This window comes from Tiliqua scincoides, chromosome 5, assembly GCF_035046505.1.
Source record: "Tiliqua scincoides isolate rTilSci1 chromosome 5, rTilSci1.hap2, whole genome shotgun sequence".
NCBI classification, from domain to species: domain Eukaryota; kingdom Metazoa; phylum Chordata; class Lepidosauria; order Squamata; family Scincidae; genus Tiliqua; species Tiliqua scincoides.
In genome coordinates this window covers 122,193,489-122,207,726 of record NC_089825.1, presented here as the reverse complement: position 1 = coordinate 122,207,726, position 14,238 = coordinate 122,193,489, and the positions used below count along the sequence as shown (strand labels likewise).

At 45.5% G+C, this 14,238-nt stretch overlaps 1 protein-coding gene across 1 annotated transcript in view; it reads right to left on the bottom strand.

Moving 5' to 3' along the window:
- Nucleotides 1–5,577: 5,577 nt before the first annotated feature.
- SPHK2 (sphingosine kinase 2) overlaps nucleotides 5,578–14,238 on the bottom strand; it is a 30,360-nt gene continuing 21,699 nt past the window's right edge. The window contains exons 3-5 of the mRNA XM_066628907.1: nucleotides 13,564–13,658; nucleotides 12,341–12,456; nucleotides 5,578–11,628 (exon numbers count right to left, since the gene is read on the bottom strand). Coding sequence (XP_066485004.1) covers nucleotides 10,608–11,628; nucleotides 12,341–12,456; nucleotides 13,564–13,658 — 1,232 coding nt within the window. The 3' untranslated portion in view covers nucleotides 5,578–10,607. The remainder of the gene's footprint in view (nucleotides 11,629–12,340; nucleotides 12,457–13,563; nucleotides 13,659–14,238) is intronic.

The window sequence follows — 14,238 nt, the reverse complement described above, 5'->3', positions numbered from 1 at the left end:
ACGTCTAACAATTTACATATTGTTGACTAGATTCCAGGCATGCCCCCATATCTGTGGGAGAATCTATTCCACAGATGTTCCATAGCTTATTTCTTCCCTGATGTCTTTTAGCAGGTTGAGGGGATGCGATTCTGGATTAGAACTGTAAAAATTGTGCAGGTGAACATGGTAATAGATCTTTCGATTACTGCAAATGTTTGGCTTGGATCCAAAGAATTGCTTGTAGGTGTCCAGTGGAATCTGGGACATCTGGCTTTTGAATGATGGATCTTCATACCATCTCACAAGCTGCTTTTCAAACTTCTGAAGTTTGTGGTATGGCAGTGGAAGAAATACGGCTCAAGAAGTCAAACTATTCCTCAGGACTGTCCAAGCAATTCTATGGATTAAAGCCAAACTTTTGCTATTATTACAGAACAAAACAGATTTTTAAACATCAGCCATTCTTCTGAAATGGCCAAAATTTCTTCAAGGTTTTAGTAGTAAACTACCTTGAAAGGCCAGATGCAGAGGAGGGCACCAGGACGCAGGCTGTTTCATGCTGTCTTTTGTGCTCCCTGTTGCATTTTGTGGGCCGCTGAGATACAGGAAGCTGGACTAGATGGGCCTTTAGTCTGATCCAGCAGGACTCTTCTTATATTCTTAAGGGGAACACAAACTTCCTATCATTCTAAAATGAAACCACTTCATGGACAGCTGGAATCTCAGCAGGTGGGGGGAAAGGATATGGGCTCATAGTAGAAAGTAGCTATTGACATCATACCTTTCCTGAAACAGTCCCAAGTGGCTAATGCTTAAAAAAAAGTATAATCATAAATCTTTCTCACACATCCCCAGCAGCAATATGAGAAATCCTACCTCCAACCAATAATAATATGAATTCACTGAAAGCTTTGTGGAACAACCTATCTCTACTGCCCACCTAAAAAGGAGATGGGTGGCAAATCTCTTTAGGGAGGGCATTTCAGAACTGCGGTCAGAGCTAGCTTAAGACTGCCTTGTGCCTGGGTTGGCACTCTAAATACTGACCATTAACATACTACCAGCTGCCTCCTCCCTGAAGAGGAAGAAAGGAACCGAATGAAACTGTGGAGGAAAGTCCACCATGTTCCTCTCCACGCTTCCTGTTCTGGTCAAGGAGGTGTGAAAGCTGCAAAGAAGGTACCTCCCACTACTCAGGCCCTTAGCTGTGACACCACTACAGAAAAGGTCCCATCCAGTGACTACCAAACAAATGTAGACATGAGAGCCTCTGAAACTGAACAAAGGGTTCTGGTGGGTTCATAAAGAGCAATTCATGGAACAGGACACTAGGTGAGCTGTAGCATTGGCCCAACCTTATTCTCCTGGCCAGTTCTGGGCTTCTTCCCTCCCCCTCCCCTTTAAAAAAAAAACTGTCCTTTTGCTGAGAACAAGCATAGACATCTCCACTGGTGTAGAACTAGATAAGTTTGAGGATGTTGTCTGCTACAGTGGGGAAAAGGGCAGAATTTCTGCTTTGTCCAAAGCTCACCTTGATAATGTCTGCAAAAGGTCTGTTAGCCAATTCCCAGGTAATAATTTTTGGTCTCTATGCTGTTATCTACTGTAGCACTGCCACCTTGTGCTCTCAGTTGGGTACTGCAGATGGCATTCCTAACTGCTGGTTAAGTTGCATGTCACTTATACCCAGACTTGGGCAGACATGTCACTTATAAGCAGCCTTGGGCAGACAGTACACCTAGCTCAGTGCTCTTCCACTGAGCTTACGGCTCCTCCCCGGTCACTGTGACCAAGCAGGGAGCTGTTTATAACCCAGTTTGCTACGTAGGATAGCTTTCTTTGCATGCTGCTGCAAACTACCCAAAGAGATACTCCTTTCCTCCAAAACAAGGTTTTGAAGGGGATTGTTTGAAAGGTGCATCTTTGTAGTTGAGAGGCAAAGTAGTACCAAGAGTTTTTAACTTAAACCAGAGTTGGAGTCACACCATAAAGGCCAGCACCCACCACCTATGAGTGCCCATCTAATGCCGGCATCTTCTAGGCATCACAGCTCATTAAGAAACATTCTTATGTTCTTAGGCCGAGTTTACAAAATATGATGACATACTCATCAATTTCGAAGTACAAAAGGCCACCTCAAAATAAGATTATGGTTTCTATATCCTGGGGGTGAGGGGGTGGGCAGCTCTTTAGGAATACAGAAGTAGGCAAGTTTACAAATTAAATTTAAACATTCACATAGCCATGGCCTTATCCAGGCCCTTTGGAGTGTGAGAGTTCTTGAATCAGCATGTTAAAAAATGGGAATTGGCAGGGCAAAGATGGAAGTGGCCTGCTATGAAGCCTTGTTACAACTTATAGTATGTAGCCCTGTCCCCCTGCTCTAGGTCATCCTTCACACTTCCTCTTCCACCCCATATCACAGCCTCCTTTCCAATTTGAGGAAAGGAGCAGTAGAGGAGTGTAGGAGGATGAGGTGGGCACTTGCCACCAAGTTCCCACCCCCTTGACCCAACAATACACTCCAACTCAGGAAAATCAAGACAACAGCTGGATTCCATGCTATTGCTTTTATTGCATAGTTTTTTTTGTTGTTGTTTTTTAACTCTTTGACAGGCAGCACACAGGAGGCAGTTGCAGACAAAATGTTAACCGATACAGCACTTCAGACAGACAAAGAAACATACCAAACAAAGCCTGCACTGCTCCAGTCAAAATGGTTTTAGATTTATAGGTACAGCCCCTATGGAAATCAAGGTAAAATCTTGAGTGAACGGGCTTGCAGATTTTGATGGGGGTGTGGAAAAGGGCAAGAAATGAGTATGCCAACGTCAGGGTAGATCTGCTTGTAGGTAATTTGAATATATTCTGGGCCAGATCAAACACCCATATTCTGTACTGTAGACCAAATAATTCATGAAAACACACACACAGCATTATTTAGTCTCATTTCAGTATCTTGATTTGTACAGAGTATTTTGTGGTAGGGGATGAAAGGAGCAGTGTCAGGAAATGAGAGGACAGCAGGGCCTAGGCGAGGAGGGACAGCACATGGTGATGTGTACACGTTTTGTTAGCAGCTCGCCTTAAGTAGCATCTAGAGAACGAAGAACTAGATATCTGTTGATAAACAATGCAAGCTTTTCAGTTACACAGAGCTCCTTTTCAAACAGTACGGAAATACGACTGCTAGCATTCCTAACTGGCTTTTGTATAGAAATGTTAGTTGTTTAGTCAAAATATTTGGTCTTGTAAAAGATAGAATTCCAAATATAGCCTAGGGCAGGAGTGTCAAACAGAAGGCCCGCAGGCCAGATGCAGCCCATGGGAGCTCTTTATCTGGCCCACATGATAAATGGGCTCTCCCAGCACCACCACCATCAGCTGCTCAGCTGTCCTGAAGTGTCACTGCTAGAAGAGCAGCCTGTGAAATATTTGGGCTCTCCTTTATCTTGAAAACACCATCAAGATTTGTGCATTTTCTCTTCAGTCATTTGCAGCTAAGGAGTTCCTAAGTGAGGAAAAGAGTGCTAATTGCTCATCATCACCTGCTTAATGACATCACCTCCAGTCCTCAGCAGGCATCATGAATGCTATCTGGCCCACTGTATGAAACAAGTTTGACACCCCTGGCCTAGGGTTTTGCATTTCCCATGCCAGAAACCCCCATCCCCCAAACTGCCATTTCTATCATAGTTTATTCATACAACTCAAGAAAACTCCCAACCTTCCTTGGCCTTCACTTGCTAGCTCTACTGCTACTGCAGTTACTTCCACTTCTCTATACCGCCAAACGCACTGAGACAGGGGGAGACATTCAGTCATGCTTGTTTTATCTGTCTCATTTTAAGTCCTTTCTCCCACAGAACTTAAAAGGGGCACTCCTTTAAGATCCAGGCACTGACCAGATGCCGTCCCACTTAGCTTCAGCAAAGTGGCTACATTATCTGCCTGCAGTCCATAACCCAAGGCCCTAAAGACCAATGGTTCCCAAACTGTGGGTCATGACCTGATTTTGGTGGGTCACCAAGGGGCGATGCCAAGATCGGTATCTAATTGCCTCGACTCCTGAAGCTATTAAAAAACCAGATACTATAGCTCAGTGATTTTCAACCTCTCTCATCTCACAGCACACTGACAAGGCGCTAAAATTGACAAGGCACATCATCAGTTTTTTCACACTTGACAAGGCATATCCATTGACAGAAGGAGCTCACGTCCCTTCAGTGGCCCCAGCAAATGTCCTTCCCCCAAACTGTCATGGCACACCAGCAGACCATCTGCGGCATACTAGTGTGCTATGGCACAGTGGTTGAAAATGGCTGCTGTAGCTGCCAATTGCCCTGCAGGGAGATGAGCACCTGGGAGATCAACGTCTGACGGTCTTTTTTGGTTACTACTTTTAAATAAATATTTCTTTCTAAATCTCCTTTTTTAAAAGCTTGATAAACCTAGGTGGGTCCTCGGGTAGTGTTGTTTTAAAAAGTGGGTCCTGGTGCTAAAAGTTTGGGAACCACTGCTATAGGGAAATGGTACAAATTAAGATAATACAGGGATGTAGCCCAATTATACTGTGCCTTGTTTTGGAATAGGAAGAAAAATACCAAATACAATAAGACCCTTAATACAGTCAGCAATTTAGCAGATCTTGATTTAACAAGATTTGGGAATGCATGAATGTTTTCTGCTTTGTTAAAAAAACTAGGCATATATGTTTTGCGCATGTGTGTCTGTTAGGTTAATGCATTTGGATTTAATGATTTTTGGCATTAATAGACACCCCCCCACACACTATTAGTCCATTAAATTGATGGTTCACTGCAATGCAAAAAAGGGTTTTGAGGTTGAAGGGAAGCGATAGAGAAGAGTGTGGGGTTTTAAAATTTTTATCCCAACCCTCCACCAAATGAACTCAAGGTGGTATACTTTTTTTTTTTTTTAATCCTCACAACCACCCTTTGAAGTGAAGGAGCTCACATGAAGAGTTGCCTGGAACTTGAACCTGGGTCTTTCCCAGTTTAATGCCATTATTCGGACTACTACGCTACAACCACTTGCTTGGACTGACTGCCCTTTGCATTTTGTCTATAGCAAAGAGGCGTGTAATTATAAGCCCTGCTTGTCTGAGTGGTTAAAGACACTGGACTGTCAGCTGGAAGGTCGGCAACCCAGGGGTTTGAGACCCCAGTGCTGCGGAACAGGGTGAGCTCCTGTTACTTCCTTCAGCTCCTGCCAACCTTAGCATTTACATGCTAAGCATGTAAATGCAAGTAGATAAATAGGTACCACTTTGGTGGGAAGGTAACAGCCTTCCATGTACTTTGCTGGCCACATGACCACAGAAGATGTCTTCAAACAGTGCTGGCTCCCTCAGCTTGGAAACTGAGATGAGCACCAACTCCTGGAGTCGGGCATGACTATGCAGGGGAAACCTTTACTTTTTTGTCTATTTAAGCCCCCTTTGGAGGCCATTTTATTATTATGCTTCCTCTTCCCAATAAGTCAAATTGAAACCAATTTGTGGTTTGGAGAGGCAGCTGAAAATTCTTTGTTAAGCTCCACAAACACCTACCCAGAACCACAACTGCCTGAGTTTCTTAGTAAGGAGCAATGGCAGCAAAACTGCTTGAGGCAGACATGTCTTCAGAGACTCCCTTTAGCCAAATCAGATATTCTAGTTAAACAATAAAAATCTCACCCACCTATTTCAGGTCATTTTCAAAAACTTCCCTATGTAAGCAATGTAACTGGAATTTTGCTTAAAAACACAGCTGGGATTCTCAGCAAGCCAAAATGCAGACCCCCAGATTAACAGTGCAATCCTAGGCATGTCTACTCAGAAGTAAGTCCCATTGCATTCATTGAGGGTTACTCCCAGGAAAGTGTGTATAGGATTGCAGCCTAAGACACACTGCTCTGTCCATCAGTCTCCTTCATTCTGAGCTAAGCCTTCCCTACACAATTAAAACAAAATCCTACACTTCTTTACTCAGAAGTTCCATTGTATACCCATCAGTGAAGGGGGTGAGTCCAGGTAAAAGCTATAAGGCAACAGAGAGAGACAGAGGCCTTTCCTCACTTTGGGAACCTTTGAAAAACTTTAAACAGAGCAAGGCCAGGTATCAATACCCAAGCACAGATGTATGCATATGTTGGCTTTTTTCATTTAAATGCAGCAAGCTCCAGCAGGCTAATTTAAATTCTACAGGCTCCAGAATAAATTAAGAACAAGCAGCAGCTCAGTTGCTTTGTTTGCATAATTTATATTATTTTTCCCTACTTACATAACTATCAAGCTATATATGCATAATTGGTTGGAAATGATATCCAAAATCCTTCTGGTGATTGCTAAGAGAGTTAGGGCAATAAAAAGTTCCATTTTTCCCTCAATAAATTGTGAACGCAGGGCCTCAATTCAGCAAAAATAATCTACAAGTTAAAAAATAATAATCAGGTTTTCACTTGTTTATCCCCCCCACCCACCAATGTAGAAAGCATTCTTTGTGGGTTGGGGTGGGTGGGAAGACACCAGCTCTAGGAGGGCAAGTACAGTGCCATTTTGCCATATGCACAGCGACTAAGAAGGCAAACAGTGCTGTCAGCTCTTGACAACACATCGGCCACTTCTTGAGTGAGAGAGCTCAAGAAGTCTCCGGCTGTTACTGCAGGACTCTTTACTTAAGAGTTAGCAACATATTCTAAAATGCATTTTTGCATGACCATTGTACTCGTGTCAAGGCTACAACAACACATCCAAAATATGTTAAAAATTGTTTAAAGTGCAGCAAGCAGCAAAAACATATTAAACTACCCATGAGGTAAGCCACCATTTTTTTTTTAAAAAAAAGGACGGAGGGGAGAAAGAGACTCAGCCTAGGGGAGGTATGCATTTAAACCAGGTTTGCACAGTTTGTGATCTGCCAAGCCGAGCCATTGGCTGTGGCCTGCCATGTGCCTGACGACCCCATTTTTGTCTTCCCAATAATGCAGCAAAGCCAGGTTGACTGAGTTGCTGCTGGACACATGGCAGGTTACAGGTTTTGTGCAATCTTGAGAGATCAGGTGCCTGTGTTCTGCCTCTCCAACTCAATCCTACTGACCTGAGGGTGCTTCCAGACTATAGACTTTACTTTAGTGTTGCCAAGGCATTGTTTTTTTGCAGTCTGCAGGAAACAGAACTAAAACCACATTTCCACATGGCACATGACATACCACTGTACTTGTTGGCAATGCCACAATTCTTCTATAGTGTTTACTTAGAAGAAAGGCACGACCTGTAAATCTCCACTACAACTTTAATCAGAAGCATCTTTCTTTCAGTTACTTCCTCCAACTGTCTGGTACAGTGCAGCACGTGGGATAAACTGTCATTCCTGTTTCCTGCAGTGGAGCTTCAATGACTGGCTTGCTTACATTCTTTTATTGCAAAATAAATGCTATTTTGACTAGAGTTTTTAAAAAGAAGAAAATTAAAGGTTACCCTCCCTACGCATGGAACAGGGACCAGATATGGGGCAACTCATCTGTGCTGAACAGGAAGCAATTAAAGATAAATTAAACTTTTCATAATGCATAGTAGCCTTTAATAGCACTTTGCCATCCATACAGGACAGGCTGACACTAATTATATTTTAAGAGAAAACACCCACCATAAATCAGCCTGCCCCCAAATGAACAAATGCAGAATGCAATGAGTTACCAAGGACATTGTTGGGATTCTCTTTTTAAAACTGAGCAAATGATATATGGCAAGTTCCAGAAAGACGTCTAGTAAGGAAGCACCCCAAGTCTGTGCTTTCTCACACACAAACTTCCACAGATCCTTTCTTCTTCTTGAACCCACCCCCCCAAAAAATCAAGCTGAAGTGGTCAACTTTCCTAGAAAATGGATTTCCTAGCTCCCTGTAGCATCTGACAGGTTAAGCTGGACCCACAGGGCAGAGAGGGCCCTGCAAGTATGCAATGCACACACTGATGCAATTATCAAAATGATAGCCTGTGTGACATGAAGACTTGGCAGGGCAGCCTTTCTTCAGGTTGGAGCAAGACCCACAGTCTGCTCTCCTCACTCTGACTCTTCAGTGACTATGTTCACAGCAGAAAAAAAAAGACAGTAGTTAAAGAACATTAAGGATTTGTGAACAGGAACCCCTCAACCCTTTATGAGACCACATTCGACAGTGATAGCAAATGACAGCTTCAAACCTGGTCTGCAGCTATAACTACAGCTGGGCCATCAAACTTCTCTACCATTCTTAATGGATAAAAAGAGAGACCTTTGTTCCCTATTTACTCTTCTCAGCTTTGGAGGGTGGCACACCTGGCTAAACTACTAGCTTAGATGGCTTTGAAAATGAGAGAACACTAGATAATTGTGGATAATATGTCTATTACAGTGTTTCTCAACCAGTGGTACAGATACCAGTGGTACTTGAGGTGGTGCCTAGCAATACTTATGGGACCTCTGGACATCTGCTGCCCAGCAATGAGACCAGGAACATGACACAAACAGCAGTAGCGTGCTCGAGAAAGTCCTCCCAGCCACCCTGAGCCTCTTACAGGTGTTTGTTGTGTCACACCTGACCTTCTGACCCAGAAGTAATTGGCAATGATGTCAGCCAGTTACTTCTGATGATACTTTGAACAGGTGGACCATGTGAAGTGGTACAATGGCGGGCAAATGTTGAGAAACACTGGTCTAGTAGTTATTATAGTTGGAAATGGATCTATCCACACCAGCTCCTGGCTGAGTCCACAAGCACTACCTGTAACCTTCCAGAGATACCTTGCTTGCCACTGTTGGCAGAGAGAGAGAGGGCTGGACCACAGTAGATGGACTGTTGGTTTGACCCAGCAAACAAATTATTGAAAAAACCAGCATGCCAGCCCAAGGCTTTCAACAGATGAACAGCAGCAAGTGAAAAAAGGAATGAGTTAGTGCCTTGATATTATGCATTAGAGCAGCCAACTGGGTTGGTTACAGATCAGGGGGGAAGTTGGAGTAGCCTGCCATGGGACAGCTTACCTGGTTTTGACATTCATTAAGAGAAAGAGAGACAAACATATATGTTGAACAGTCTTCCCATATTCACACACATCTGTTACAGTATTAGATCATTTTAATTGCTTGTTAACCCCCACATGGTGGGGAAAAAAGCCCCCAACCACCACCCTATCAAAATTAAACCCCTCCTCCAAGGGGAAAAAACAATCTAGATACATTCATCCAGTGTGTTCCCAGAAAGAACCTGATTAGGAGCAGAGGTCATGGGCACAAAGAAGGAAGGGTTGTTGAATCCACCCCCTTCTACTGTACCTCCAACTGGCCAGGATGAGCCATGAAAGACTGTACAGTCCCTTCTTTCCTCCTTGGTCACCTCCTGCAGGAGGGACCACAAAAGATCCCAGAATGATCATGCATCTCCGTTCCTGAAAGCCCAGCAGGAAGATAATGTTACAGGGATCTATTATGTTAAGAGTTTGAAAGGGAGAGAAACAAATAAACAACTGCAGTGTTCGAGTGTGCGGGTGTGTGCCCTGTACCCCTTTCTCAGTGAACAGTGGAATGGCAAAGATGAGAAGATCAGGCCTTGTGTTGCTCTGGCTTTCGTTCCACCATTTCCACTCTTATGAAAAATGTGCAAAAGGCGAGGAGAGTGCAGGATTGCAGAGCAGCTTCAGGGTCAGGGGGCTTCCGTTCTGCATGAGAGGGGTGGGCGGGTGGTGTGTGTCAGCTGAAGGCATGAGGGGGGCAACCCTCCAACACACAAGAACTGAGGAATGACTTTAGCCTTGGTCCCAGAGGCTAAAGGGTCAAGTGCATTCCCTAGCCCCCAAGTTTCCCCTTCAGCAAGCTGATGCACACATCTGCTCCCAACCAGCTGTACTGATACAACCAGGATCACTTTGATGCCCGGGCAAAGGTACGGAACCAATGACGTGGGAGAGGACTAGTAGTTGATCTGTTTCCAGCCTGCTTCCCACACAGGTGCAGAAGTGCCTGTAGGTCTCCAGTGGAAAGTGAGGAGTAGGAGTCTGCTTATGGGTTGGAAACGTGGAACAAGGAGGCCTTCAGAAATAGACAGCAGCATGGAAGCCCAGATGAACGCCACCTTTCTATTCCACCAGATTCACACAAGCAACCCCTTCAGTCACGTCGCTCCTTCTTGAGCATCTTGAGATGTAGCACAGTTTTGGAAAAATTAGACTTCTGCAAAGTGGAAAAGGAGGAGGACATCCTTCAAACCACTGCATACCTTGGATAGGAACAGAGAATCAGCCCTGAAGCCATGATACAGAACAGATTTGTAACATTAGTCTATCCAGCTGTAGAGAGGGATGAGAAGTTGTCCTTGAAACTGTTGCATAACTCTGGAAAAGCAGCAGAGGATTATGGAAGGAAGGGAAAAAGGGCAAAGACCTGTTACCACAGTCTCATTAAGGGGTAGATGGTGTGCGTGTTCAAAAGCCTAGAAGGGCAATAAGTTGTTTAAGCAGCTTGCCCTCTGGTGACTGGAGGCAGCATTGCACATTAGTAAACTGTCTCCTGCCCATCAGCCGCCCCAAAGCTAATACAGACCCAAATAGGTTATGTGCCCTGGCAAGGGAGGCATTGGGAACCTAGGTCAGAAGGGTGTAACCTTAACCCGGTTGGTCCCTGTGACTAGGTTGGCAAAGTTATGGTGTATTTGTCCCTGAATGGGGCCATATTCCACCCTTTCACCATCAACAGTGATAATGCCCTTGTTGGTGAGAGGTTCAATGCGAAAGGCTCGGACAGGTAAGTGGGTGACATGGGAACACTCCTGCTCAAAGTGGGTGCCTTTCTCCATGGCCAAAAAGAGACGGATCAGGGCTGCTCGTGAGATGCCTGCCTTGACGTAGCAGAGGTGGATGAGGCCATCGTTGAAACTTGCCCAGGGCACTGTGAACAGGTCAGCACCCAAGTGAGTCTGGTAGATGCCCAATACCAGCACAAAATCATCCTCCACTGTCACCCATGATTTCGGTACTGGTTGGTCAAGAGGAGTTAAGAAGTCATCCAGGGGCCCATGCACCTGCCGTGCAGGTGTGATAGCGGGGGTGGTGGTGGCCGAGTTCACCCTCAGAGGCCCATGGCCATCAGCAACCAGGTCACCCGTCAAGGTCTCAAAGTTGAAACTGGAAGAGCGGAAGCTGGATGAAGGAGGCGGAGAGCCGGGCGAGGGGGTGGGCTCGTCACTAGACTCCACATCCCGGAAGCAGAAGGTGCGGCGCTCTTCACACAGTCCCATGTCAGAGACCGTGCGATGAAGAGGCAGGTGCTGGAAGGGGAGGCTCCCGTTGGCAGCCATGGTAATACTCCGCAAGATGGGGCGGTGGGTTGTGCAATCTGGAGCAGGCAGGTAGGATAACCGCCCCCGATAAGTGTTGAGGGAGGCTAGGCGGACCACTGTCCCCAAGGTGAAACGAGCAGAGCCCATGTGCCGGTATTTCTCGCTCTCAATGTCTACATCAGAGATGAAGCCCCAGGCCACACTCAGGAAGGAGAAGAAGCGGGAGCCGGATGAGGTGGTGATAGACACCAAGTCCATGGGGGACACCGCCCCGTGACAGAGTAGGAGGGTGCAGTTGGTAAGCAGCTCCTGGCCCAAGACCTGCTCAAACCTGCCCAATGAGTTAAGAAAAGTATCAGAAGGGTGAAGCTGATGTATCCATCCTTCTAATGGGAGAGTGAAGGAAGAATAACAGGAATAGATATCAAGGGAGACATTAAAAGTAATAGGGAGAATTGCTTCTTATGGGGCAACAGTAATTGCTCATTTATGTGCATGTTCCTTAGCAGACAAGCAATAGCCAGAGGCACAGCTGCACACACTTGACTTGTGAGTAGCAAAGCAGGGCTGGTTGACTTCTCCAGGAAAGGGGTGGATGATACAAGATGATACACAAGAGCCAATGTGGTAAAGAAACCAGGGCATCAGACTAAGACTAGGAAGACTCAGGTTCAAATCCCCACTCAACATCATGTGGGTCATGTCACCGTGGGCCAGTCACAGCGATGTGGGGGAAGAACACAGAAGCACATATTCCACCCTGAGCTCCTTGTTGCAAGGTTGGGATAAAAATGGAACAATGAATGACAGCACAGGCAAAATGACTGATGGTATACCCTGCATCCTCACCATCTCAATTCTACCCACCTGTATTAGGAGAAACATGACATTTTCACAGACCATGAGACTGTATGTATGAAATGCCCAGGCCCTGAAAGCAGGTTCTGACTTATGCCATGGGGAGGCTAAGCTAAAAATGACATGCTTGTTAATGCTTTGGAAATCACCTGCCCAGGCAGAGGGGCAGTAAGCATCCTACTTACCCAGCACTGAAATTAATGGATGCAGCAAGTGCATTTCCAGACCCACAGGGGAGAATCCCAAGGGGCATCTTTATGGCTTCCTCCCAGTCTGGTCGTTCCATCAAGCCATTAATAACCTGGAAGAAGAGAGAGACAAATTCAAAACCTACCATCCTCCATCCAAAGCTTTTGGCAAAAGGTGGCATATACACATTAAAAAAAACTAACAAACAAAGGGGCAGAAGCCTAATAGGCTGAAAATCATTGTATCTTGCAAAGAATTCAGATGTTTCCCGTTAAGGAAATTGTTAATGGGGGACAAGGCTACAAATAAATAGGTGGGATGTTCCTGATCTCCACTACTCTCTTCTGCCCACATCCAGCTTCGGGAGAGGGTTGGCTGCAAGCCAGAGCTTTCCTTAGAGTGACAACAAGAGCCATCAGATTCACACAATATAAACATACCCCCCCCCAATCCTATATGATATTAGAGGCCCCAGACCAGATGAGTAAAGGGCCCTGGACAGATATGTGGCATCCAAACTATTATAGCTGCCTCTTCCTCCCCCCACACCTCTATTTTGGTATCAACATTTCAAATGTGTCTCTCAATCTACGCAGTCTAGAGCAGTGGTTCCCAACCTTTACCCGAACCACCGTGGGACATTAAGAGGGGTGGCAAGTCGGCGGGGACAGTGGTGACAGCACCTCCTGGTTTGCGCCACCACTGCCAACTGAGTAAAAAATGGGGTTTGGGGACTTATCAGGCAATGGTGGTAATGAGGAGAATCAGGATTTTGTAGCATCTCCAGCTGCCACCCCAGATGGATAAGTCCCCAAACCCCTTTTTTTATTCTGGCAGTGGTGGTGCAAACCTGGAAGTGCCGTCACCGCTGACTTGCCACTCTCCTTAAGAGGGAAAAATGGTGATTCCTGATGCCCTGGGGAGTCCTGACCCCCAGGCTGGGAACCACTGGTACAAGTTTTTGTATTTTAAAAAAGAAAGAGTTCTTCCTGCCCTAGAATTCTAAGGAGGCTTCCCCCGCCCAGCTCCCATCTACCCACAGAGTACCACAAGGGGAATGAAAGTGTGTGTTATATGCCTCAAATCTGAGCAATCGGACCAGAGCAACCCAGGAGACTGGTAAAGGGAAGCGAGTTCTAGTAGTTAGGAGTCAGGAGAAAGTTCTGGAAGGCTGACAATTTTATTGACAACACAGATTGACATACTGTATTTACCATACCTCATGAAGGAGCCCATCTCCTGAAATGACCACAATGCCATCCCACTCAGCTAAGCTGATGCCCTGCACCAGTTCCCGGGCATGATTCTGTCTCTCTGAAGTTCGTTGTTTGAAAAGGAAAAAAAGAAGCATGCAGTTAGAGAGCCAGGCTCGGGTTCAAGATCCTGTCTTCATTCCCCACCCCTGCCCCAAGAGTGTCCCAATGAGTCCCCTGCCCAGTAGCTCTGACTGCCCCTGGTACCTAACGGGGGCCTATTTACTTGCCTGTGAAACCAAGAAACTATTCTCTCCCAGGAAATTGCTGCTTTTACTGAAATAGTGAAGACATTTATCATGGCTGCTGAGCCTCTGAGGCTACACATTTTAAAAGTTATGAAAATTAGCTTTATTTGCATTAGTTCTAATGAATGCAATTCAAAGCACTTCCTGTATTTTCTCTCAGTAACCTTCTCCACAGCCTGAATCAGTGCTGGCATTCAACAGCCCTGTGGCCCAGCATTAAAGGGGAGAGGGACTGAGATGAAGAGACAAAAACATTTGCATCACGCGGTCTGCAAGTGAAGTGCAACTTGAATCGAGGCCATGGTGACTCACAACCCACCAGTGGGTTGCGACCCATACTTTGGGAAGTGCTGATCTATTCATCCCCTTATAAAGACATCTAGGCCAGTGCCA